The sequence below is a fragment of the Lagopus muta genome, chromosome 12, assembly GCF_023343835.1.
Source record: "Lagopus muta isolate bLagMut1 chromosome 12, bLagMut1 primary, whole genome shotgun sequence".
In the NCBI taxonomy this organism is placed as follows: domain Eukaryota; kingdom Metazoa; phylum Chordata; class Aves; order Galliformes; family Phasianidae; genus Lagopus; species Lagopus muta.
The window spans coordinates 17,437,960-17,465,014 of NC_064444.1; the positions used below are offsets into that span (position 1 = coordinate 17,437,960).

The 27,055-nt window shown below is 49.0% G+C and overlaps 1 protein-coding gene across 3 annotated transcripts; it reads left to right on the forward strand.

Annotated features, from left to right (window-relative positions):
* Positions 1-160: 160 nt before the first annotated feature.
* Positions 161-26,873, forward strand: PSKH1 (protein serine kinase H1). 3 transcript variants are annotated; one of them, XM_048958279.1, is made up of 4 exons: positions 161-212; positions 1,755-1,863; positions 2,902-3,933; positions 21,490-26,872. In XM_048958279.1, the coding sequence occupies exons 3-4, from the start codon at positions 2,989-2,991 to the stop codon at positions 21,805-21,807; spliced, it is 1,263 nt and encodes a 420-aa protein (XP_048814236.1). In that variant the 5' UTR covers positions 161-212; positions 1,755-1,863; positions 2,902-2,988; the 3' UTR covers positions 21,808-26,872. The 3 variants fall into 3 exon arrangements, with proteins under 3 accessions (XP_048814236.1, XP_048814235.1, XP_048814237.1); XM_048958278.1 differs by having other exon boundaries at positions 180-212; positions 1,714-1,863; XM_048958280.1 differs by lacking the exons at positions 161-212; positions 1,755-1,863 and having other exon boundaries at positions 2,989-3,933; positions 21,490-26,873.
* The last annotated feature ends 182 nt before the right edge of the window (positions 26,874-27,055 follow it).

Below are 27,055 nucleotides of genomic sequence, written 5' to 3' on the forward strand. Positions count from 1 at the left end.
ACGTTCCGATGGAAGTTCTCCGAGTCCCAAGGGCTCAGATCCGTGCGCCCACCGCTCCGGAGGTCGCCGACAGGGGGCGCTAGAGCGCGGGGCGGTGTCACAGTGCACGCGTTGCCCCGCCCACCGCCGGCTCTCCACCAATCAGCTTTGCTTCCGGCGCGCGGTGATGACGTCAGGAGGCGGTGCCGGGCCGCGGGTCGAAGCGGGTGGAGGTGAGTGCGGGGCTCGGCCGTAGCGCGGACCCGTCGTTGTTCCCTCGGATCCCTTCTGCTCCTCCGGGCCTCAGAGCCTGCAGAGCCTCCAGAGGCGGGCGGAGGCCCCGGGCAGGGCGTCGGAGCTGACGGGGCCGCGTAGCCCCGCGCCGTGCGGCCGCCTGCGGGCCCCTCGGTGCGCTCGGAGGGCGGTCGCGGCGCGGCTGTGGGCCGGAGCCGCTCGCCCCGCGGCGCTGTGCCTTCCTTGTTGTGCCTCAGTGGAGAAGTGCAGCTGCAGAGCTGTGAGGGGCTTGGTGGTATCGTAGGGGCCCACGAATAGGTCGAAGAAAGGCTCTTTATCAGGGAGCGTGGTGACAGGGCGGGGGGTAATGGCTTTAAACTGAAAGAGGGCCGGTTTTGATTAGATGTAGGGGAGAAATCTTTCCCTGTGAATGCGACGAGGCCCTGGCACTGCTGCCCAGAGCAGCTGGGAATGCCTTGTTCCTGGAGGTGCTCAGGGCTGGGCTGGATGGGGCTGTGCGTGCATTGCCCTTGCCCAGGGGCGCTGGGCTTTAAGGCCCCTTGCAGCTCAAGCCGTTCTGCAGGCCCACGATGCTGCTCTATTTGGTGGTGGTGGCAGCCAGGCCTCAGGTGTGCAGATCAGGCAGCTGCCACCCTCCCACGGGGTTGTTCCCAGGTGCATTACTGAGCCATAAGGCTCTGACTTTGCCCAGGGGGCTGGAGGATGCCTGTCTGCCAGCAGGAGCCGTGGCACTGCCCTGCCACTTGTCTGAAGAAGGGATCTCTGTGGCACCAAAGCATTCAGCCAGCTCTTTCTCTCACTTGTCAGAGTTGTAATAAAGGCATGCTGACATCTCTTTAGAGCCTTCCGAGTGTGTGGCTTCCTATTCAGAGAGGGGCCCTCATTTCTGTAACACATTCACCTCCCAGCTTATCAGTGATTTCATGTATTTCCTCCCATCCCTCGTGCTGGCCTGTGCCCACAAGGCAGAGCCATTTCCATGCTGCTGGCTGATCTCTGCTATTAGCAGCAGGATTCATACACAACCACTCCAAGCTCCGTGTTGGGGTCTTCTCATTGCTTTTGTTTGCTGCTGGGATTCCTTACACAAGTGCTTCTTGAGGTGTGGAGTTGCTCTGTGACAGTCTTGTTTGCCGATGCTCTCATTCTATTTCTCTGCTAACTTAATATATTTTAGGGTGCAGTGATGCTGGGGGGAAAAACTGCTTGTGTGAGTTATGATTCAGAAGTAGCTGTAACATTCCATATATTCCTTGTTGCAGTGCTGTAATCTGAACGAGCAGCCAGCTGTAGGACAGCCCTCCATGAATTCAAGTCTCAATTAAGCCATCTGTGATGTTTCTTTTTATTTCTGAGACCTGTTGGTGCTTGGTTGGTGTCTGACCTTGTGGTCCTACCAGGGGGTCTTATGTGAGAAGATACTATGCTGATGTCTGATTTTAACGTGGGATCTTAACTAAAGCCTTGCTTTCTTTCCAGTGTGAATGTAGAGCATAAACTTCTTCCTGTTGTCCCTCTAGAACACCTTTTTTTCCCCACATAATTCTGATGGAAGAGCAGCTGGGGTTCCTGCAGTGCTGAATAGTTGCTTGGAGAAGTGGTGAATGAGTGAAGATACGCTCTGTGATGGTAAGGTGGACAATTGCATCTCAAGGCTGACAGCTTTTCTGTAGTCCTCTACAACTGCTGTGGCACTGTAATGATGGGCTCTGAGCCAAAGCAGAAACTTAAAACTGCTCTGCTAATTGCCAGAATGCATGCAGGCAGTTTCTTTACCTCCAGATTGTTTTAATCAGGACCTGAAGTAAAGACTTGCTGAAGCACAGCTGATTTGGCTCTGCTGGAATAGAGTGTGGTGAGCAAGAGCTCTGTTTGCTCCAGTGGGGAACAACTGGCTGAAATTCTCCTTACTGCAGCAAATTGCAGCTCCATATGGGAAAACAGAAGCTCTGCTTGGTATCTGAAAACACAGAAGAAGGCAAAACTGAGTGAGGCATTAGAAAACATCAAAGCCCACCTTGGTTTCTTAGGGCTTGGAGGACAAGGGAATTGTCAGATAAGTTGCCCTTTAAATAAAATAAAGTTAAATAAAGCCTGGCATTCTGCAGGACATGCAGTGATTAAATTAATAACATGAACTGCAAGAAGTAGCCTGCCTCTGTCTGCATGTTCCTTGCCTTCTGTACAGCTTCACTGATCCCTGAGAGCAAAGTAATCAGAGGTTTAAGGCACGAGTACAAGTTAAATGTAACGAAAACATTAAGATTTGTTGAGTGAACAAGTAGCTGAGGTAGTTTGTGGAGTTTCTAATGAGAAAATAAGCTTCAGGATGGTGAGTGCCGTGCAGAGTTTAGCAGGTGAAACAAAACTGAGGAGGATGCTTAACGCTTCCCTTGATTTTTATTAAGCTGCTGGAGCTGGGCAGGATGAGCTGCAGGGATCCCTTCCAGCCTCAGCCCTTCCAGCCTCAGCCACTCTATGCATTCCTAGCTTCAGCTAGGAGGGTTAGGCAAACTGTGCTTAGTAAAAGCATGCAGCGGGGGGCTACAGTGCAAAACCCTCGGCTCTCAGTTTGTGGTAGCATTGCATCATTGAGACATGAACCACCTGCATGCTTTTCTTGGCTTTGACTGCCATTTATCTGTTTCTCCTTGTTCTTTTTGGAAGGTTCAAATGTGGGAGCTGCTGCAGGTGTGGTTGCTGCTGGCACTGCCCTGGGAAGATGCCTTGATAAGGAATTAACACCCGTCAGTGATGGGCTGTGGGACAAGCAAAGTGCTTCCCGAGCCCCCCAAAGACGTGCAGCTGGATCTGGTTAAAAAAGTAGAACCTTACACGGGCCACAGTGACATCTACAAGCATTTCATCAAAGATGATGGTGGGGCTGTCATCAAAGCTGGCTCTCCCTCACCCCCACGTCACACAAACCCGTTTCCTGGTAACCCCCTGCCTGCCCACCCAGCCCAGCCCGAGCCCCGCAAGAACAAAGTGGCCAAATACCGTGCCAAATTTGACCCCCGAGTGACAGCCAAGTATGACATCAAAGCCCTGATTGGAAGGGGCAGCTTTAGCCGAGTTGTGAGGGTGGAGCACAAAGCCACCAAGCAGCCCTACGCCATCAAGATGATAGAGACCAAATACAGGGAAGGGAGGGAGGTGTGCGAGTCGGAGCTGAGCGTGCTGCGCAGGGTTCGCCACACCAACATCATCCAGCTCATAGAGGTGTTTGAGACCCAGGATCGGGTGTACATGGTGATGGAGCTGGCTACTGGGGGAGAACTGTTTGACAGAATCATTGCCAAAGGGTCCTTCACGGAGAGGGACGCCACGCGCGTGCTGCAGATGGTGCTTGACGGTGTGAGGTACCTGCACACCTTGGGTATCACTCACAGGGACTTAAAACCAGAAAACCTGCTTTACTACCATCCCGGAACAGATTCCAAAATCATGATTACAGACTTTGGATTGGCCAGTGCTCGAAAGAAAGGAGATGACTGCCTGATGAAAACCACCTGCGGGACGCCGGAGTACATCGCTCCTGAGATCCTGGTCAGGAAGCCCTACACCAACTCTGTGGACATGTGGGCTCTGGGTGTCATCTCCTACATCCTCCTGAGTGGCACGATGCCCTTTGAGGACGACAACCGCACCCGATTGTACAGGCAGATCCTGAAGGGGAAGTACAGTTACTCGGGCGAGGTGAGTGTGGTGGGGTCAGGATGAGGGGAAGGCCAACAAGAAGCTCTCTGCGCATGGAGCTGTGTGGTCTGGCTGTCTCATGTAGGGCCGTGTTAACAAGAAGTGATTCTGGCCCTGAAAATCCTTTCTGTCTCCTTTGCTGAACTGCTTCCATTGCAGGACAGTTTGCTGCCTGAAAAAGTGTGTCTGTAGAAAGACCTCACTTCCTCCAGAACAGAACTGCAGGGGCTGACAGAGCTGTGCTGCTTGCAGACAAATATCTGGGGAGCTACTGAAACTCATGCCAGGGTGTTTGAAATGTAGGAGGAAATCAAACCAGGGATGTGCAGGTAGAAATCCAAGTGTAGTCTGAAAAACCTTTTGCTGAAACATAAAGAGGCAGACAAAAGCCTAAAGAGCATTTCTGAAATGAGTCTGTGCTGCCTCCTGACTGAGTACATAACAAAACCAAGGATAGAAGGATGGCTTCCTTAAGTAACTCTGGAAAAAGGACCCATAAGGGATAGTTTTTAGGCAGAAGATGCCTGCCCCCACTCTCACAGAGTCCCATTGGTCACACAGCAGAGCTGGTTGAGCACACAGCTGGGTGCCAGGCTGCCCCACAGTGAGCAGTTTGGATTCTGGGTGTATTCCTCGCTGAAGACAATCTAAAAACGAGCTTTTATAACTTCTGCCCCTGTTTTGTAAAAGAAAAAAGTGTTTGGTTTCCTGAACTTTGTGAAATGAAGCTCACTGAGGGAGTGGGAATGTGTGAGTGTGCTTATGAATCCAAAATGACATTAAAATAACTCCTGTGGGTCATGGCACAGGAAGGTCTCTGGTTGTTCTCTTCTTCCCATAGGTTGGATGTCAGGGGGAAGTTCTGTACTATGAGAGTGGTGAGGTGCTGGAACAGCTGCCCAGAGAGGCTGTGATGCCCCGTCCATCCCTGGAGGTGTTCAAGGCCAGGTTGGATGGGGCCCTGGGCAGCCTGGGCTGCTGTGAAATGTGGAGGTTGGTGGCCCTGCGTGTGGCAGGGAGTTGGAGCTTCGTGATCCTCAAGGTCCCTTCCAAGCCTGGCCATTCTGTGATTCTGTGTGCATCAGCCAACAGCATCTTATCATTTGCTCAGATGCTTTCTGTTCTTCCAGAGAGAGTCAAGGAAAATGAATGCATTAATTTACTGCTGTAATTAATCCTATGCCTGACTGGAGTTGTGCATTGGCAGGAGCTGTGGTAGCAGGCTGCTTGGTTTGTGCATAAATTCTAGCTGGAAATAAGGAGAGGCAAAGAGATAGAGGTGTCTTGCATGTTTCCTGTGCCTTGCCTGCTTTCTTGCTCATAGTCTGGGCTTTTCAATGCTTCCAAATGTCTGATCAGCACAGAAATTTGTGTTTTTGTGCGTGTTACACTGGAAGAAGTCTGGAAGATGACAGAAGCAAACCCTCTGACATGTCTGTAACACTAATGAGAACAGCAGGAGCCATAAGCCCTGATTCATTTGGGATGAGTTTGGGCAGAATGCTGTACCGTGTTGCAGAACTGCACGTCTTGGGTAGGTGCAGGAGCAGAGATTTCACAGGAGCAGCTCATTTTCCTTTCTGTGGTGTCAACTTTGAAGATGTGAAATGAGTTCCTTCCAAGATGAAGGGGCTGCCATGCAGTGCTGTGCATTTCCATTCCAAATCACTCAAGTTCAAGACCTGCAGTACATGGGGTTTCAAGCAGGGCTCTGGGGGTTGTCTAAAGAATTAGTCTAGTCAGCTTGAGGCCATCCCTAGGGGTAATTAGCTGAAGAGCAACATGCTTGTTTTAACTCGTGGTAGTAGTAGATACATGGGTAAATGTGGTGATGAAGTTTGTGGCTTTTTTGAATGAAGTCAAGCGTTGCAAATCTATTCATCCTCAATATGGAACTCAGCAGCCATGCAGAGAGGTGATCTGTTTGTCCAGCTTGCTCAGATTTCCCAGTTGTGGTTAATGAAGTTTCTTACCTGTGGCTCTTGCAGCTGTAATGCGATGGTGGCCTTGGTGTGGATCAATGATTTGCTAAAGAGAAGCAGCTGGTTCCATGGTGAGGGCACAGGCAGCGAGGGGAGGAGGAGCTGTGTCCTTCTTCCCAAAAGGGGTAGGAGAAATTGCTGTAAGCAGCAGTGCTGCTGAGTTCCTCGTGCTGCAGGCAGGGGGTGGGGAACCTCCTGGCTTCTGGGGGCCCCAAAAGTTCCCCTGAGTTCTGTGCATCTGCATGGAAAACAAATCAATGGGGAGAATAACAACTAGAAGCCCAGCTGTGGATAAAGAGGCCTCTGCACCACAAATGTGTAAGGCTTGGGAATTTGGGGTGGTGGCAGTTGTTAGTGCTGACTGCTTCCTTCAGCCCCCCTTCGTATCTACAGCCATCTGATTGATGCTGGAGGCACCAGGCTGGACTGGTTCAAGATTTGCTCCCCTCTCTTCCATCCTTGACTTTTAGTTTGTTAATGGTGCTGCTCTTTCCTCCTCTCTTTTTGTCCCTCAGAGCTTTGTCCTGCCCCAAGAGCTGCATGGCAGCTCAGTGTGATCCTGTGCTGGTTCACATGTGTGCCAGGAGCATTTGTCCATCCTGCCTGACGTCAGAGGAGCAGGTACTGATGTCTGACGTGGTCCTGGCTCATGGCTTGGAGGCAGCACTGTGCCAGCTGAGCTTGAAATCACAAATCAGTCCCGAGGCTTACCAACTGCCACGGGCTGATTGAGCTCACAGCTTGATACTCCTTTGGTAAGGCGTAGAAATGTAGAAAGTAAGGAGGGTAAACTTTCCCTGTTAGTGTTCTTAAACTCTTTAATTATGTGCTGCTCCGTGCACAGGTGAAAAAGCAGACTTGCTGCCAATAAGAAGTGCATTTTGCAGGTGATAGAATTAAACTTCTTTTTCTCCTGCAGAGGCATTTTGTTTTTCCTTAGGAGAATTGAGTGTGTCTTGACGTTACGCTTCTATAAAGGAAAATGCCTGAGTTGTATTCTGTGTGTAACTCTTCTCTGTTGGGTGACTCACTTATGGCTGAAGTGTGAGCACAGAGCCCATCTTGTCATCCCACCTCGCTCCCTGGTTCTGTTGTTTGACAGCTCCCCTTGCCACTTGGCTTTGCTGTTCAGGATTTTGCTCATTTCATGGCACCCTTGAGGAGCTGGGTCAGCTCTGAGACACCATCTTCTACAACTACCCCATCGTTTCCTTCTCCATCTGATACCACCTGGTGGTGTACATGGAGGTGCCACCACTGTTTGTGTTGGAGGAAGGGTTGGTGGTACGTTCAAGCAGTCTTTCAACACATCACCACTGCATCCCTCAGTGCCACATGTCCACGGATCTCCATGGATGGTGACACCTCCACCTCCTTGGGCAGAGGTGCCACTGCCTCTTAGATGACATTTTTCCTAACACCCAACCTGAAATGACGGTGGGGAGAAGGAGAGAGGAGGAACAGGACAGTGGGATGCAAGTGGAAGATGATGCCCATATCCCTGCTTTCAGTAATCTGAAGAATTTGAGTTTATCTTGGTGAAGGCCCACCTGACTCTGCTTTTTTCCCTCAAATCACTTGAACATGTGTTCTTACAGATGCTATTTCTGTTCATTTGTCCCTAACCTTTTCTTCCTGAGTCTTTATAACCTCCTCTTTCAGCTGCAGAGATGGGTTTTTAGTGGATTGCATTCTCCAGTCCCCTCATTCTCCAAAGGGAGCAAGACAGTTGTCTACCATTGCAATGCTTCTGAGGCTTCCTGTACTCTGCAGCTAAAAACAACTTGAAGGAAACTCTACATTCCCTAAACTGCCATCACTGCGTCAGCTGCTGGCCCTTATTAGGCACTCCTGATGAATGGGAGCTACGAGTTCACGGCAATATTTCTCCTTCAAAAGGTCTGAATGCAGCCTTCTGATGTCTTCCCTGTCCATCTGCTGCTGGTGGCTCATGAGTCATAGTGCCAGCTATGTTTAGCTTCATCGCCATGCTCTGCAGGTGGTAAATTACAGCTTGCTTTTCTTGTCTCTGGCTGCTGGAGGGAAGTCTTGGTGAACCTGAAAGAGGTGTACTCAAAGGCACACAGGAGGAGAAAGCTCTTCAAGAAAACCACGGTGCTTGCTATCACACTGTGTTTGATTTGGGAGGGTTTATCAGGTGTCTCACAGAACTTGGCAGCGTGATATGGGATTGTGGAGGTTCAAAATGCAAAGTACTGCATGTTGATGCTGGCCTGAAGAATGAAAACACATTTGGGATTGACTTCAGTGACAGCAAGGCAAGGCTTGCTGCCTGCCAGCATTCTCTCAGGTGGATCCACCTCGCATCCCAGTCAGCATGGCTCTCCATTCCCCTGCAGTAACAGCAGCCAGCCCCCAGGACTGCTGCTTGTGTTGTACCAGTGGCTGATTTATTCCAGCGTGGAGCAGTGGCTCACGTGTGCTTGGCAATGTCTTGCTGGATGGGAAGAGCAGCAGCTCGTGTCAGCTCAGTGTGGTTGCTGAGCATTAGTTTGCCCTGGGATCTCTGCTGTGTAGAGGATTCTGGTTTGAAAATACAACGGCTTGGGAGAAGGTGGCCTGGAATGAACTGCAGTCATCCACATCTGTTCATAGTTCACCTGATCTATCATCACCTGTCCTTCCTGCCACTGCCTTCTGTCCTACCCTTGTCTTTTATATCCTTAATGCCTTTTTCCTTGCCTTCAGCTCTCTCCATTCTTTTCCCCCTCCTGTTGTCTTTGAATGACAGTAACCTGTGTATCACTCACAGCTTTGCAAAGCACAGTAGGCACCTTCATGTCCAAATGGCATTTCTGTCCGTTTTTCTAGGCTCTGTCTTTGATCCAAACTTAGGATGAAATGTAACTTTGGCAATTTGTGCCCTTCACTTTCCACCTGGGCTCCTTTGCACCCTGCATTCACCTGGTCTGTGGCTGCTCATTTGGTAGCAAAACCCCCCAATGCTGAAAGGCTGTGCTGTGGTCTGTCTGTTGCTCTGTCCCTGGCATGGATAGCAGTTTCCTAGGAAAGTAAGCATTGTAATGATCACCTGCCCTAACTTGGAGTTGGCAGTACCAGGTTAAATGCAGACTGTTGAGTAAACTCTCCAAGCATTTCTATGGATAGATTCAGGCTTGAAGAATGCAACTGATGACCAGGTTACCTTAATGAAAAGGTGAGTGTATTAGTGAGGTGTCCCAGTAGCTAAGTCACTGTAAGTAGGGCATACATAAGACAACACATTGTCCCCAGGCAGCTTTCTGTGCCTGCAGAAGCAGCAAGAATGGGACAGTGTGTTAGCAAATGGAGTGCCTGTGTTTTTAGCTGCCACCTGACAGGTGGCAAGGGAAAAAGATGCAAAGCAATTCCAGAGCAGCTAATGACTTTGGGTGCTCACCTGATGAATCCTCAAAGTGAGTATGTCTGTAAACCTATGGGTACTTCCAAAATATTCTTGTAGTTGTCCTCATTGTGGAGGTTGGTCCCTAATGGCGTGTGATGGAGTCAGCTCACAGTCTTGTCAACTTTTAGTGTTTGTTGAGCTTTCTAAGAGAGCATGGGGGTAGAGACAAATATTCTCAGATCCTGGTTGTGGCTTTTTAAAGAGAGCCATAGATTGGGTTGAGTTGAAAGGGACCTTCAGAGGCTAACAGGGACACCCACAGCTCCATCAGTGCTCAGCCTGACCTTGGGGGGCCTGCAGGGATGGGGCACCACCACCTCCTTGGGCAACCTATGCCAGAGTGCTGAGTTTTGTATGGATGCTGCAGAAAGCATGACTGCCTGGCCACCAGTCCTGGAATGGCACGTGCATTTTTCCACTTCTGATCACTCAGGTGTATGTAAATAACCCAGTTCTGTGCAATTAAGAAAGAATTCTTTGTGCTGCTATGGTAATATGTGGTACTGCCCTCCTGAGCCGTGCCAGACCCATGGAAAACTTTTGTAAGGCACAGTCATGGTCTGTTTTTCTCTGATATTCCTCCTCATAAGGAAGAACTGCTCTTTGTATAAATCCGAGGGTTTGTTTTTGGTTGGTTGGGTTTTTTTTTGCCTAGAAGAAGGAAGTGGGGAAAAAAAAAATCAATTTCCAGAGGAATGTGCTATTGTATTTCATAGAGCTGTGAGGCAGCAACGTAGGGCAGCGAGAGCGGTGGTGAGATGCTGTGGGGTGGCTCTGCTGAAAAGAACACCGTGCTCTGCTTTGAAGAGCTGAGGCACTCGAGCAGGATGAAAGTGAGCCTCTCCCAGCAGGCACAAAGCACTGTGGCTGGGCACACAGATGTGTTCCTTGGAGCGTTCCTGTCTCTTTTCTTTAATGCTCGATGGGGGTAGAGGTGGGTTTGTGTTGCTGCGCGTGTTGTGCAGCTGAAGTGTTTGTTCAGCTCTCCTCAGCTGCACAGCAGGTATTTTAGGCTCTCTGAAATGCTACCAGTTCAGTTAAAACGTGGAAAATCCCTCAGCCCAGCATGCGGTGGTGACTGCGCTCCTGCAAAACCATGGCGTGCTATATTGGAAAATGCTTTATTTGCAGGTGAAGAAACACCTCCTCCTGTAAAAGGGCATTGTGCAGGCTTAAAACCAGTGTGAGTTTAAAAATTGATTCCCTTCCTGCTTTGGCTGCTTATTGAGGTTCTGAAGATGGTTTCCTCTGCAGCTGGTGTGTCACAAGGACCTCATCAGAATCATTCCTGCCATCTTGACATGACGTGCTTAAGGGTAAGCAGGGAGAAGAGTGAGTCCCTCGTCCCATAGCATAGCACCTACAGGTTGGTGGGGGTAGAAGGCCTTGGTTTTTAGCTGGAAGACTGCATGTGGGGCCATGGCATGGTGTGTAGCTGAGGATGGAGGAAGGCAGAGCTGCATGTCAGGGAGAAGGACTTGCAATCATACAGCACTGCTGGGAGTTGGCTTCATTTCTGCATCTCTGGGCCCCATAAAATCCTGTTACTGGCCGAGCAGTATCTGTGGAGAGTTTGAGATGGAGGGATAAAGGAACATTGGTAGGGGAGAAAAAGACTGTTAAGCTGCCTCTGTGTAGAATATAAACTATCAGCCAAAAGGATTTAAGCTATTAACTGTTTGACTCCTTTCCATGCCCTGAAACTGGACCAAGCAGTTCCCTTTGTCTCTGTTGTCATTGTGCCCTTCTTCCTTTGATTTTATTCCTTTGCTTATTCACTGTGGCTCACATTTTTCAGGTGAGTGCTGCTAATGGGCTGCAGTGTCCTTCTGGCTCCATCTGACACCAGGCTGGAGTTGTACAGGGCTGCAATGTGCTCCTATCCTGGGGTAAAGGAGGACTGAACCAGCCTGGGTAGGAGGGCAGCCATCTGAAATCAAGGTCCTGATTGCAGATATTTTTCAGCTGTAAAAAAAAAAAGTGTTTGAGGGAGCTTACATTGGTGCTTAGTTAGAGGGCTGGCACGATGCTTCCTGGTTCTTCTTGGCCACCTCTTCACCTAATCCCTGAAATGCCCGAATCTGATGAGATTGCAGCTGAAGCTTTCAGACCCAGAGTAACAAGGGAGCTGAGCTTTGGTTGGGAAGGCTGGCTCACACCGACAGCACTGCATCTGGAAGCTGGGGCAGATTTTGGTGTTTTGGTGCGTGAGCTTCATGGATGGCTCCTCTGCTTCTCGCTTCTTTGCTCTTGTCAGCTCCCATTTCGCCCTCCTGCTGACAGAGACTGCTAAGACAGAAATCCCAGGCACGTTTTCTGTTTCATTTGTTATTGAAGTAGCTGCTTTTATGGATTTTCCTGAGAACTGAGCTTTTGCTAATGCAACTGATTAGTGTTGCTTGGTGAGATGGGAACCATGCGGGCAAGTCTCAGAGGAGACAGCCTCTGTCAATGCCATGTTCACCTAGCTGGTGTGCAGACACGTGCTTGGCTGTGTGCCTGTCAGCTGTGAGCTCCCATCAGCATCACATCCACCCAGTGATTGGGGCCATCAGCCAGCAAGGGTGATTTCCTACTCAGTACAGTTCTGTTGAGGAGAAAAGTGTTGCTATCATAGGATCGCTCCAGTTGGAAAAAGACCACCAAGATCACCTAGCCCAGCCAGAGGCTTGCTTCCTGGGTCATCCCTTTCTATCTGCAGAATGATTTCTAAGGGATTCTTGCAGTCTGATCACTTTGTATGGAGCTCTGGCACACAGGTTTCTTGTTATAGCTGGGATGACTCGGAGGTGTTCATCCATATCATGACATCAGATGCTGATAGGAAGGTCTGGAATTATGATTTCTTACCTCTTTCTGCATTTTTCTCATTTTTTTTCCAATTTGTTTTATGCTTTACAAGCTTGGGGAATTCTTATTGCCACTCTTAAGCTGCCTTTTTGCTTGGAGGACTGATTTTGACAATCTAAGCCTCTTGGATGAGAACCTGAAGTCACTTGGTGGAATGTCTCCCGGACTTGGTAGGAGTTCCCATATCTCCAGTAGTTGGCCAAGGGACTTGACAAGGATCCATCTGACATTAGGGTTTTTTTAAATCTGTTTCCTAAAAGCATTTTGTGGTCTCCAGGGGAGGGTGGAAGAAATAAATTGCAGTTTGGAAATGCACCGTTAACACTTGCTGGGTTTTTAAAGCAAGACAACCATTACCCTGCACTGCACAATGTGCTTGGTGTACATTGCTTATATGGATAAAGCACGTGAGCAAGTGCAATGGGAATGGTGAACTGAGCATGTCTGGAGGTAAGGGAGAGGTAGGATGGCAAGCATGGAGTCATCTTGTCTTTCTCTGGGCATGCTTGCTCTTCCCTGGCTAATCCCAGAAGTCCTGGGGTGCTTAGGGCTTTATCAGCTAACCTGAACAAGGGAGGAGAGGATATGTTCATTATATTTGCAGGTGCCATTGTATTGGAGGAGCCACACGGTGTATTTGGGTTCCTGATGGCCTTAAGGGATTTGAGCAGCTCAGTAGCAGACACAAATGTTTAGAAATAGGGATAAGTTAATGTGCAGAAATAGGTGAGGAATGGAAGATTGGAGGGGTTGGCTTCTCAGGAGAGGATGTGCAAATAAATTACAAGCTGCTGTGTGAGACAGTGGTGTTACACTGGTGGGGAATAAAACAAATGCACTGGGATGCATGAACAGAAAGGGGCATAATCCCTTTGCATCAACTGCCAAGCTGAAGCTCTGATGCTTCTGGGCATTGCACAGCTCCAAAAGCCCAACATGGTGTAAAAAAACCAGCTACTAAGAGCAGCAATACCCCAAAAACAGTAAAACAAATCCTTCGAGCCGAGCGGAGGGAGTTGACAGGAGATCAACAGACACAGTTGGGTGTCCCCAAAAAAGTCACTGGGAAATTGAAAAGTAATTGGCTGCTTAGTGTGAAGATGTTGTGGTAGCAGTTTGCAAATACACCAAGGGTGCTTCAGAGAGGAGAAGGAATCATCTATTTTCCAGGCTATAAGAAAAAAGAGCCTTAAACTGCTGCTAGAAAGATTTATGCTGGACATTTTAAAACACTTCAGTAGCATCTCCTGCTCATAAGAGAATATGCATATGCACAAAAAAAAGCCCTGAAGCATTACAAGGGGGATTGCTGAAGCTGTCTTGTAGAACAAGTTAGGCTGTCATCTGTCAGGAGTGATGCATCAGCTGTGGGTCCTTTGGGGATGGTTGGAGGGAGTGGATGGTCCATGGGCATCCATTGCAGCATTGTTTTTGTGCAGCCGTGCTGTCTGTCTTTCACTTTCCCATAACTAATTACTGAAGTTTTAAGGTAAAATTCATCCTGATCCCATGAAGCTTGCAGGATGAGCTGCACTGTGTGGTTTGTGCCTGTGGAAGAGCGCTGGTATGGGGAGGAGAAGCATGTAGGGGTGCACAAGGAATCACAAACCTCATAATCAGGGCATATCCCAAACTGGAAGGGATCCATCAGGATACTGGAGTCCAGCTCCTTGCTGTACCCAGGAACATGAGAGACCTCTGGAGGTGTGTGATGCTATTCAGCCTGAGGTGGGTTGACTGTGACTGTCTTCTTTTGAGTCTTATAAAGCTTCAGGGCAGGAGATCCCCGCTTCCCTGCTCACCTTTCCAGGGCTGCACCACCTTCTATTTTCCCTGCTCTTTCCTCATATGGACTTTCCAAGGTACAGCTTCCTCCTCTGCCCCTTGTTACAAGGATAACAGCCATGCAGGCTAATCCAAATGATGCAACTGCTTGCAAGTAGCTGTAATCTGCTGCTAGGGCATCCCTTTATATATCCCTTGTATGCTGGGCATCCCTTTAACCTCCCCAGCCTGCAATCAACATCAACCAGAGGGAGTGATTAGTTTGTGGTACTCATTATCACCCAAACCAATGACTGTGAGCCCACTTTTAGCATGCCAGATATTTCCCTAGGCCATGTAACCATGTTGCAGTTGGAGGAGCCATCCCTGGTTGTAGACAAAAGCTTTGTGTGTGTCAGTTTTGTAGCTGCAGTAATTCTGCTGTGTGATTGTAGCTTGCAGGGGGGTTGGAGATTCATGATCCTTGAGGTCCCTTCCAACCCTGGCCATTCTGTGATTGTGTGAAGCAGCTGGCTGCTTCCATTTGGAAAGCTGGGTTACAGAAGTTCACAGCACCAGATGGCCACGCATACTTATAATGCTGTGGATTATTAAAGGGTCGTCGTTTTTTCCTCTTTCATCCTCCCTTTATTCCTCTTCCCTGTATCAACAAATTAATGCAGAATACTTGGGAACCTTTTGTGAGTGCAGAGATACGATGTGCTAGCATCTTTTAATCAGAAACTTGTTCCAACCCTCTGGAACTGCTTGGTTTTAAGCACATCCTTGCAACTGTTTGTAGGCTGGGCATATTGCCTTGAGCTGGGCAATCTTTTCAGTGCTGGAGCCTGAATGCTGACTGTGGCACAGTTGACCCCCCCTACCAGTTCAGCCTGCCCAGAGCCCCATCTATGGCCTTAAGCACCTCCAGGGATGGGGCACCCACAGCTCTCTGGGCAGCTGTGCCAGGGCTTTACCACCTTCACTGTGAAGAATTCCTTCCCAGTATCTAAACTCTATTGACACTCTTAGTTTAAAGCCATCACTCCTTGTCCTATCACTATCAGACTGTGAGAAGTTGCTCTGCATCTCTTTTAAAAGTCCCCTTCAAGTACAGGAAGGCTGCAGTGAGGTCTCCCTGGAACGTTCTCTTCTCCAGGCTGAACATGCCCAAATCCCTCAGCCTTTTTTCATAGGGGAGGTGCTCCAGCCCTCTGAGCATCTTTGTGGCTTTCTCTGGACCTGCTCCAAGAGCTCCATGTCTCTCTTTTCCTGGTTACCTCCTAAAATGACACAAAACAGCTCCGAAATGTGAGCTCTCCAAAACCCACCAGCCTCTGGGTAATACTGCCATCCAACTCTGGATGGTGACACCTGAACTCATTTCTTGTTTTGCTGATACTCATGCATGGTTCAGCTGCCCGAACTTCAGTTGGATGGAAGTCATCCAAAGAACACCTTGGGCTGCAGTGCAGAGCAGGGTGAGAACCAGCACCTATGAGTGGTGCTAATAGAGGTCAGCATCCCATTCCAAGTGCAGGTGCTGGGAGCTCTGCTCATCATGCTCTGGATTCACACTTGCTTTGTTTGGAAGAGGAAGAGGGGGACCGACTGCACGACCCCTGAGCTTTGCATGCTTGTTCTCTGTGTTCCAGTGCTGGACTGTGCTTCAATAGCTTTTATGCCAGCGTGAATAACAAACAGCAGCATAGATGGGATCTAATCACAGAGGCCCAGCTCTGCGTGCATTCACCCAGCCTAAGTGACACTCCTGCTTTTCCTCCTCCTCCTCCTCCTCATACAGCCTCAGAGCCTGAGTTGAATAAAATCGAGCACACTTGAGAGCTCTTTAAGGCATTGTATATGAGGCTGCTTTTCCCCTGGGTTGATTATTGAGCAGCGTGGAAGCTGCGGATCAGAGCTGCACCCTATGTTTTATGCAGCTTAGGAGCTTAAAAGATGCTTTTGTCATAAATGTCACTGCATCTTGAAAGCAGCAGCTGTCATCCCTGAGGGGCAAGAGTTGCAAATCTCCACAGCAAGAAATTTTCCCTCTCTCATCAGAGCTGTAAGCAAGGCTGCTGGTGGCTTTGTGTGTGTTTGAAGTGCTGCTCTTTGTGCCACCTGCCTGCTCAGGCTGACGTTGATGCCTCTGTAGCCCACCTGTGAGTCACTGCAAGGAAAAGTAGCACAAAACCCCAACAAAACAGTGGTGGAAGCTCCCAGGTCTGGCTCACTTTGTTTGCACAAACATCCATGCTGGCACAGAGGAGGGTGCAGCATCAGAACAGGAACGAGCTGTGGAAATACCTGGTGGTGAAGCACGGTGCCAGCTGCTTGCTTGGTCAGCAGCCTCTACCTCTTCTACAGAATTAATTGTTCTGTTTGAGTGGGCTTTTTCTCCCTTCTCTGTCATCCTGCTGAAGGTTTTCCCTTAGCACAATGCTCCCATTTTGCCCTTGCAGACACCCAAGGTGAGGCTGGGGGGGCTCTGAGCACTGATGGAGCTGTGGGTGTCCCTTTTCATTGCAGGGAGTGGGACCAGATGGCCTTGCAGGTCCCTTCCAACCCAAACGTTCCTCTGATTCTATCTGTTGGGGCAGCCCTGTTCCTAATAAAATCTTCTGCATCTTGTAAAACTTTAAATAGCAATCTGTTTTCTTTAGGTGGAGCTGCAGGGCTCCTCTGTCTCCCTGGTGCTTTGAGGCTTCTCCAGCTCTTGATCAAACTCTTCCTATGAATCAGTGAGGCTGGCGGCAGCATTTCTGACTGAACTAGAGCAACCTTTTGAAGCTGTGATAACGCGCTCTGTGCTTCAGCTTTTTGTAAGAACCAGCTGGCAAAGGAGATCCGAGGCTCTCGCAGTTCTGTGTCCCTCGCCTGCCATGAAACATCATCTGCACAGCTCACGTCATTTTTTTGCTGACAGCAACACACAACTCGTTTTGGAATCAGGAAAATGAATGTGCATCTCTTCCTTCAGCATATGCTTCCAAGTCTAAAAGCAAAGCTTGGAAGAGAGACAGCTTATTTTGTGCTTGCACAGGACCGAGCAGAAGGTTCCTTTCCTGCTTTGTGTCTCTAGGGAAAATGTCAAGGAGCTCTTGTGTGTGTGTGTGTGTGTGCTGAGTGCTGTGCTGACAGAGCTGAGGAGAGATCTCAGCCTGCCAAACAGGGATAGGCATCAGTTGGTCAGGCAGGTCACCTGGAACTCTAGTTCTTTGATAGTGTCCATACATGTGTTTGCAGCCCATCTTTCTCCTTTCAGTATCTAAGAAAGAAGGGGACAGAGACTCTTCAGCAAGGTCTGTTGTGATGGGATGAAGGGAAATGGCTTCAAACTGGGGGAGGTTTAGATTGGTCGTAAAGTTTTTTACAACAAGGGTAGTGAAGCACTGACACAGGTTGGCCAGAGGTGGTGGGTGCCCTGTCCCTGCAGACCTGTAGGTGTCCTCATTGATTGTAGAGGAGTTGGATAGATGGCCTTCAGGGTTTCCTTCCAGCTCAAAGGATGCTATGATTCCTCCCCATCTTCCTGAGAGGCTTCTTTCCTCTTGGTCTTGGTTGTCAAAAAGGAAAATTCAGTGCAGAAGATAGAGGTGAGCAATGGGTGGCTGCACAACTTGTCTCAGAGACAGGGAGTTATTTCTTAACAGTTGCTTTTCTGCTTCAGGTGCACTCACATGAGAAAGCCAGCAGTCTTTCCCACCTTCAGAGGAATCTCCACATGCCTGCAGGCTTGCACTAGTTAGTAGGCAGGGTGTGGGGTTCTCATTTAAGACTCCTTTACAGCTTATGGAGGCATCTGATCTCTTCTGATCCCAGAAGCCCTGCGGTCTGGGTCCTGCCTGGTGAACAGAAGCACCGTAGAGCAGCACGAGGTTTCTGGAAAGTGGGTACATTTCCCCAGGGAATGGATTGGAGAACTGCACAGTTCATTCCACTCAGAGCTTCAGTAGAATGAAGCCTTCCCTATTTTTAAACAGAAAGCTTTGGTGAAATAAAAGCAAGGACCTGTGTGGTGCAGCAAATGAAACCTCTGCTTGCATAAACAGATCGATAAACTGATTTGTGTTTGCTGACCAAAAGAAAAAGCTAATTGCAAGTACTCCGTATTCAACATCTGTGGTGAAAGTAGAGTAATTGGAATAACGAGAAATCCAATTTGCTTTTGCTTGGAGCTTGTTCTTCCCTAGGCTTCATTTAGCTGGACTGGTGCGTGCATGGTCTGGTTACTGCAGGCTGGTACATTCTTTATGGAGTTCTTCAAATTCTAACTCACCAAGTTTGCCATCTGCCCTTGGCCACTTGGAGGGATGGGGCACCCACACCCATAACAGCACTTTCCTACATGCTTTTCCTGAAAGTGTAGCTCTGAGAAAAGTGTTCTTGTGTGTCAGTCCTCAGGTATTTATTGATTTTAATTCATCTTTTGTGTCTGTTTGGATCAAAGTAGAAAAGAAAGGATGGAGATCCTGGAACGACTGCATCTCTGCGATACAGGTGATACTCAGAAGGATGAGAGGTTGTAGGCAGACATAAAGAAGTTCCCCAGGAAAAACAACAAGGTCGGAGTCATGCAATTGTTTTTTTCCATTGGGGTGAGACAGGAGCTGTTTCAAGCTATCCAGGTCATCTCACTTGCTGCTAGCCATAGTGCAGATGGTAATGAAGACTGAGAAAGATGATTCCCTTTGCTATTTATTGAGCAGAAGCAGCACCAGATGCAGAAGTATGGTAGGAAGTCTGCAGGCTTGGTATGTGACTGTTAGCTGTGCGTGTCAGAGTCAGATTGAGCTCTCTGGTTCTCTTGTTGCAAGTGGCATAAGGACTGTGTGCTTCAAAACATATGTGGCTCTGTAAAATGGACTGGTGTGTTCAGCTGCAACCTCCAGTGTGCTTTTTCCCCCCCACATTTGAATAGGCTTTTTGCTGTTTTAGATATCCTCTTCATCACCGAACACCTTAATGAGTTTCTGATCAAAGATTGTCCATATTCTTTTATGCAAGAAGTGTCTTTTTTTACTCAGCTGATGAAATGTGTTTTGGTAATGAATGGCAAGAAAGAAGTTATTCAGTGGTAGGCAATGACAGACTAATGGTAGTTGTAAACAGCAGACAGCCTGAACTTCAAGCCATTTTTATTAATGTAGTTCTTGAAGCATTGGCAGGAATGTGATTTCTCTGTGGCTCCAAAATGCAGAAGTGGTGTCTGATCCTTCAGAACACAAGGGCTGTAATGATCAGAAGGATTTTCACTTTCTATTCTGACTATGCTCAAGGATGCTGAGTTCTGTTCATGCACCAGTATTTCCTTTCTGTCCCATATTTTGTGCCATTTTCTCTCTTTTCTTGTATAGTTAGCAGCAGTGCTTGTGTGTCCCTTTGGAACACGTGAGGTAAGGTAAGTAAGCAGGCTGTTTCAGTCATCTCTTGCAAAATACAGTGTAAAGTGCTGTATGAATGTGGATCGTGGACTTTCTGTACCCTGATACCTGAGCAGCACATCCTGAGTGCCGACCTGACAGACAGGGCAGCATTGGCTGTAGGCAGGCAGAGCAGAGCAGCTCTGAGAGCATCCTGCCCTTTCAATGTCAAGTTCTCCTGTGGATTAGCTCTCTTACAAGTGGCTTTCAGCTTCTTGAGGAGGGAAGATTGCTTATGGTGAATGGCAAACCTCAGAAAAATCAGGACATGCTTCTTCTTTGGGCCTTTTGTAAGAAGAAAAGGGCATTCTATCTGACTTCCCTGTTGGTAGGTGCTGAATTTTAAAAGATAGAATCCTGTCACAGAATAGCCACGTTCTTTTCTTCCACACCAAAAGAAGGATGAAAGACGTGCAGCAGCAGCCTGCTTTTTTAATACACGTGCTGTTCTCACTTGGTTACACGTGTGTGGTGGTGTATGACCTCAACTCCTGTGCCAGAATCTTTACTTCATTGCCTTAAGCTGTGCAGCTGTTGTTAAAGCCACTTAGAAGGGGTCTCCATGCACTGTGTTATCGGTGTTTGTAAGCTTTTATGGCTGTACTTTGTGTATTAAGGGGTTATAGAAGTAATCAATGATTTTCTGGCTTGGCTTTGTTTCTTTAAAACCAGAACTCCTTCCTGTTCTGTTGTGATGTGTTCACAAAAATTCCTTATCTAACATCACCTGCTGCATTCCAAATGTTTTGTGGACTTCCTCCCATTGGGGCTGCTTTAGTGTTGACCACTGAGGCCAAGAACTGTTGCAGGAAGATCTCCCTGCCCTTGGCTTTGGAATGAATACGAAGGTCAGCACTTGCTTGTGGGATTCGTGGCTGTGAAGGGACAAAAGAACCAGCACCCTGGCAGTGTGTCACAGTCCATCCTGGGAGCAGGATGGCTCACCTTCAAACAGAAAGGACTTCATCAGGACAAAGCAGGTGGGAACCCAAATTAGAGTCATAGAGGTGAGAAGGGACTGGTTCCAACATGAGAGGGATCCTCTTCCCAAAGAAGGGCTGGGATGAAAGGGCAAATCTCGAGATGAAGTCTCCCAATGAAGAAATAACAGCTTTCTCTTGGAATCTTTATTAAGGGAAGTATATGCAGGGTATTTTATTAATAGAAAATGTGGTGAAGCCCTTAGAGCATCCACATTGACTTCCCTCAGCTCCTCAGATCCCAGTAAACTGAGGACCATGCAGAAGCCTTTGAGCTTGGCTGCTTTCAATAGAGAGGGTTTGGCAAGTTCAACCAACAGGAGAGGAAAGGATCAGTGAGCAGATGCCTCGGATGTGCTTAGAAAAGGAAAGTGAAGAGATGTATGCATCTGTCTTCATTTCTCCTGCTTTCATATGTTTCATGTGATTCATTTGAAGGGTGGGCACTGCATTGAAACCCACCTCCATCATCTGATCTACCCCAGCTGCCTCCTGCGTGATCTCATCACAACACTGAAACAGTGTTGGAGTGAGAGCTCCTCACTCTCTGCACTGCCTAGCCCAGAGTTTGGTGCTTCAGAGAAGGGAAGATGACTTCCCATTGGCAAAGGCTGGGATGTGGCACTGTGGGTGACCCCATCCCCATGGTCCCAGTGTGAAGCTGTGGGGATGAGTCCATGGCAATGGTTTTCACGAGCACCTTTAGGACCACAGTGGATCTGCCCAGGGGTGTGGGAGTGCAGGTGACTTGAAGGAAGAACTGATGTAGGAAAACAGAGGAATAAAAGGAACAAGAAGGGCTGGTTGCTTATAATTGGGTGACAGATCATTGTGTTGTTGAATGTGTGTGCCAGTCCCAGTGTGTAGCTGTGTGTTTGTGTCTGCCAGCTGGGAAAACACGTGTGGACATGAGGTGTGGAGCTGAGGCAGCCTTGTCTCTGTTAGCTGCTGGATTCCCTCTTCCCCCTCGTAGGCTCTTGAAGTAATTGTGTCTTATTCTTCTACTGTTGGAAGATTTGAGGATGAAAGAGCGAGAGGAAGGGGCAGAATGCCCTGCAACACCTTTTTAGGGGACAGGAGGAATGAATGAATGAATCAGCAGGGTCGTGCCGAGACGTTTTGTTCTAATTCCCTCTTTTGTGTTTCAGCCCTGGCCCAGTGTATCCAACCTGGCCAAGGATTTCATCGACCGCCTGCTCACGGTGGACCCCAGCGACAGGATGACAGCCCTCCAGGCCCTGAAGCACCCCTGGGTGGTCAGCATGGCAGCCTCCTCCTCCATGAAGAACCTGCACCGTTCCATCTCCCAAAACCTTCTCAAGAGAGCCTCCTCTCGCTGCCAGAGCACCAAGTCAGCACAGTCCACACGTTCCAGCCGCTCCACCAAATCCAACAAGTCACGGAGGGTTCGGGAGCGGGAGCTGCGAGAGCTCAACCTGCGCTACCAGCAGCAATACACTGGCTGAGCACCAGGCTGGGACCTGCCCGAAGTCTTTCCAGACATCTTCTCTGCAGTGTAGGTGTGCAGCACCCCTTTGCTGCAGGTTCCTCCCTCCCTTCTTTCAGGTGTGTTGTGTCCCCCCTCCCCACTGTGTGGAGGAAAAGGAACCTTGTGGTGGCACTTGTGGGCCAGCCGTGCCCACGCAGGGAACGGAGCAGCTCTCGTTGGCTTAGAGCTCAGAGCCTTGAGTAACACCCAAATTAAGGAGCTGCAAACGAGGAGGAGCTCTTTCTGTAGCCCAGGAGCCCGGTTGTTCGTCGTTATTTATTAATTCCACTCGCATATGGAAACAAAATCACTTTGTATGTGTGCACGTAGCACATACACACGTGTGGGTGTGTGTTATATATTTAACAAATTTATATATACACACATTCTGAACTGGTTTAGTCACACTCTGTGGTGCCTTTGCAGTGAAGCTGTTGTGAGTCACATGTAGTTAGAACCAAGATAGCACTGACTCACAGCATGCTGCCCATCAGCTCCTCGTCCCAGTGCAGTGTCACGGAGATGCCAGACAGCAGTTGTGAATGCGACGGCCGTGAAGCTGTGAGGATCCCTGAAGGGCTGCCTGCCATCAGTGTGCTGACATCAAGGGTTTGCTCACATGATGCAGATTGGCAACCGAAACGAAACGCTGCCACCTCGGAGCTGGAGTCCCATCCCATTCATCCTGACTGCAGGGCTGCTCCCCAGTGAGGGGCAGCGAGAAAAGGATTGTCCTGCAGGAATTTTGTGCTCCACAGAGATGAAGGCAGTTTTTAGGGGTTCCCCTATTTGTAGTAGGAGCAGTCCCTAACATGCAGGGCTTGGTTTTGTTACCGTGACGTGGCTTACTGTAACCAACTGTGTTTCCAATGCTTTGATTGCTTTGGGGTGTCCCCTGCTACTGCCATCAGTTCCCTGGGGCAGGGAAATGGTGGTGAGAGCTGGCGGGGTGACAAGAGGCTCCATAGGGGTAGAGTAGGAGCTTGGCTAGCAGAAGCCCAGTCCTGAAATGACAGCAGAGAGTATGAGCAGAAACCACCGAGCTGTTAGATACAGCTTACATCCACCAGCAAAAAGTGGGCTGTCAGTTCTATTGAGCTGAAAAAAGGAAATTTCCAGGGATGTGCTTTCCACCCCAGTGCTAGGAATCTAACTACTTCACTTACCTTTTGTTCCTGAGCTCATGGTGAGGAATATGACAGAGGATGCTTAAGGATGATGGTCTCAGACACTTGCAGGGGTGAATTCCAAACCCTTTCTATGCATTTGCACGTTACGTTGGAAGCTCTGCATCCCTTGGGGGCTGCTCTGTCCTGAGTGCCCATCCTTCCATCAGCATTAACTGCTGTTGCAGAATTACTAGCTGTTTTTACTTTAGCTTTGTGGGCTATGGAGGGAAAATAAAAGAAAGGTTCCTTCAGCTTCTTTTCCCTTTTATTGTAGTCTTTCCTGGTTCATTACCAGGAATGATCAACTAGACAGTTTCTGAGAAAACAGGCAGCTTGCCACGTGCTGCTTCATTAGCAGCTCAGTGCTCCTTGTATTCCTGCAAGCAGCTCTTCAAAAGCAGCAAGTACTTCAAGGCAGGTATTAACTGGAAAAGAGCTCTTCCCCTTTACATGAGGAGCTGGTCGGATGCTTTCTCAGAGGGCTTCTGGTTATGAGCCATTACTTGAAAGAGTCTTCTGCTTGTTTGGAGCATCACAGCCAGGCACTGTGACCTTTTATGTCCACTTTGGTGCTTTTATAGCCCTCCCCAGATTATCTTGCATGCTTACCCTTAAAGCAGGTCTTTTATGCAAGAAAGTCAAACTGATGGACTGAGCCAAGACCCCTAGAATCTGAGACCCTTTCCTTTAAGCACTGGGCCACAGACATGCCCAGATTTGTTTGTACCTACCTTGTCCCTGCGTGCTTCATGTGGTTGCAGTAGGAGTGCAGGAGGTTGAGCTCTGGTCTGACCAAGCTCTCCTTCATTCAGCAGAGCAATAATCTTCAGATCTGTGGCTTAAAACAATTCCTTGGTGCTTTCAGCCTTGCAGCTGTGGCACGTTTTCAGCTAGGGGACAGGCAGCGTGCCACCAGTTCAGGTGCCTTCACTTCAGCCTGTCCTTTGAGGAGCTTTCACTGTGAATGATCTTGCTCATCTTCACCTGTATTCTGCAGGGGCATCTCAGCTCTCCATTCATCTGGTATCTCAGGACTTTCCCCTTTTCAGAAGTGCCTTTGCCTGAGGATATTAGAAGTTAAAATCTATGATGCTTTATTGTTTTGTTTCATGTGGTTTTTTTTTCCCATTTCCTTCTTTGGCTCTTAGTAGTGGTTCTTAATTTGGGTGACAAATTCACTGCTGTGTCCTTGGGGTGCAAACCTCAGTGGAGGAGTGCTGTTGTTGCCTGTAGTTGGTTAATGGGGTGAAAATGAAACTGGAAGGACATCTAGTGGCTAACTGCGCTGTGTCCTCATCCAGATGGAGTTGTAGGGGGTGAAGGAAGCATTGTACATTTGTCTTTTGGAACTTAGCACTACTGTGTAAAGCCAATCCTATCGTTCTGCCCTGGAAGTTTCCCTGCTCTGCTGGGGAGATGGATACAGCCTCAGAGAGCTGCCAGCTGATTCCTTCGTGTTGTGAAGGGAAATGAATGTGAAAAGGTCTTCCAGACTAAACGTTAATAGTCTACAGACTGTTCAGCTTTGCATCCAGATTTCTGTGTGTGTGTGATGTATTTTCCTACGTATTTTGCTACAAAGCAATTGCTTGTCCAGCTGTGATTCGCTTCTTACTCTTTCAGGCCTTTACAAACATCAGCCCAGAGACAGCAGATCCCCTCGCTCCTTCAGTCCAGGAGCAGCCTGTGCTGCTTAGCACTGAGATTGCAGCAGCACCCAGTTGCTCCTGCCTGTTTGAAGGGCTCTGCCTTGCTGACATGAAACTGATGGCATGGAGCCTGCGTTACCTGTTTGTTTGGGGAATGAGAGAGCCTCAAACTTAGCTGCTTTGGAATTTGGATATTTTCACAGAAGCATTAAAGTTGGAAAAGACCTCTCAGATCCCCAAGTCCAACCCCACGATGCCCACATCCCTCATTGCCACATCTCCATGGCTCTGGGGCACCCACAGGGACAGTGACTGCCCTACCTCCCTGTGCAGCTGTGTCAGTGCTTCACCACTCCTTTTGAGCAGAATTTGTTCCTAATATCCAACCTGATATTTAGTCCTTCCTTTAGTTCAGATATTTTCTGCTCTGGTGATTTAAATTTTCTCATGCTCTGCTCTGTTTTTCAATCCTGTTTTCTAGCAGAGCCATAGCGTTAGCCTGGGGAGCATGAGTTGTGGTCAGCTGTGCTATGGGGCATCATCTCTGGGTGGAGCTCCCTGCGAGCTGGGATGAGTTGTGAAGCGATGTGGAAGCCAACACGTGGTGCTTTGCAGGTGGGAGCACTCCCATTGAGATCCCTGGTGTGTGGGGCACCATTGGCTTTCACCTTGGTTATGCCAGTTCTCTGTGGGCAGAGTATCACAGAATCACAGAATGGCCAGGGTTGGAAGGGACCTCAAGGATCACGAAGCTCCAACCCCCTGCCACACGCAGGGCCACCAACCTCCACATTTCAGAGCAGCCCAGGCTGCCCAGGGCCCCATCCAACCTGGCCTTGAACACCTCCAGGGATGGACGGGGCATCACAGCCTCTCTGGGCAGCTGTTCCAGCACCTCACCACTCTCACAGCAAAGAACTTCCCCCTGACATCCAACCTCAATCTTCCCTCCTTCAACTTAAAACCATTTCCCCTTGTCCTGCTGTTATCTGCCCTTTCAAAGAGTTGATTCCCCTCCTCTTTATAGGCTGCCTTTAGGTACTGAAGGCTGCAGTGAGGTCACCCCACAGCCTTCTTTTCTCCAGGCTGAACAGGCCCAGCTTCTTCAGCCTGTCTTTGTACAGGAGGTGCTCCAGCCCCCTGATCATCTTTGTGGCTCTCCTCTGGACCCTCTCCAACAGCTCTCTGTCTTGTATGGGGGGGCCCAGACCTGGACAGAGTACTGCAGATAGGACCCCACAAGAGCAGAGTTGAGAGGGAAGAGTAAAGCAGAGGCTGGCTCTTTGGAGATGGCACTGGAGGATTCCCAAAGTGTTCCCTATCTGTAGAAAAAAGTCAGCCCACAGGTTTGGGCAGCTATTTCCCAGCCTTTATTGTGGAAAACAGCGTGCCATGCCAGTTCCTCTCAGACACCCAGCCCCAAGCTGCCTGCACTGCTCCTGGGAGCTTTTTGGTGCTTCTCCTGACCGCTCGGTCTCCTCTTCCAGCCTGGATTCAGAAACACAGCCCTCGGGTGCTTGGTGAGCATCAGCGAGCGGCGAATTTGCCAGAAAATGTGAAGCAGCAGGGATGCTTTGTGGGAGCAGCATCACAGAGCGTGGTACCTTCCCCCCCTTGATGTCCCCGTGGTGCAGAGCGCTGTCCCCCCCTTTGTGACACCGTGTCCTCTTCCTGCTGTCCCCCCCCATGCTAACACTGTACATCCCATGTGTGTGACCGCTGAGCCACTCACTGCTGTTGCCCAGATGTTGCACTGCGTCTATTGAATGTGGAACAAATCCTGGCCCAAACCAGAAACGAGCACCTAACAGATGCTGGGAGCCTTCCTGTTGCCTTTCACTGCGGAAAGACACCTCCTGGGGAAGCTCTGGGACCTTCCAGTGCTCGCTGTTATTTTTGGTCACCGAATTTCCTGTGCTGGACTGGAAGCACAGCACTCGTGTCCTGTTCGCTCCTAACGAAGCGCCTGGTTCTGTGCCTTGCCTTTGGGCCCTGTCTTTACAGACCGTCTCATCGAATGAGGTCTGAAGCGTTGTAATTAGTCTGTAAGGTTCTGGTTAGAGTGTACAGAGCTATTTATTTTGTGTACTCGGTCTGTTAAACACAGCAATGTATCCTGTGTACCCCATTGCTGCAGTGTGCTTCCTTCTGGCTCGTGGCTGCTGCTCTGGGGTTGTGGATGGTGGCTGGATGGGTGCTGGGAGCTGCTCAGCCCTCTGGAGGGACTGTGGGCTGGGTGAGTTGGGTACTTCCTTTTGGAAATGACAGCTTTGTGTGTCTCGGGCCACTTCTTCATTGTTACCTGGCTACAAGGGCTGGAGAAATGCCCTGCTTTGCTCACAACTCTCTGGTTTCTCACTTTTTAGGACCAATAGGAAAGCCCATAATAGAGTGAAGCGTGCTCCTT

Coding starts and splice junctions, on each gene's coding strand:
- PSKH1 (XM_048958279.1), top strand. CDS start 2,989: ATGGGCTGTGGGACAAGCAAAGTGCTTCCCGAGCCCCCCAAAGACGTG. Junction 3,934..21,489: donor AGTACAGTTACTCGGGCGAG/GTGAGTGTGGTG, acceptor TTTGTGTTTCAG/CCCTGGCCCAGTGTATCCAA.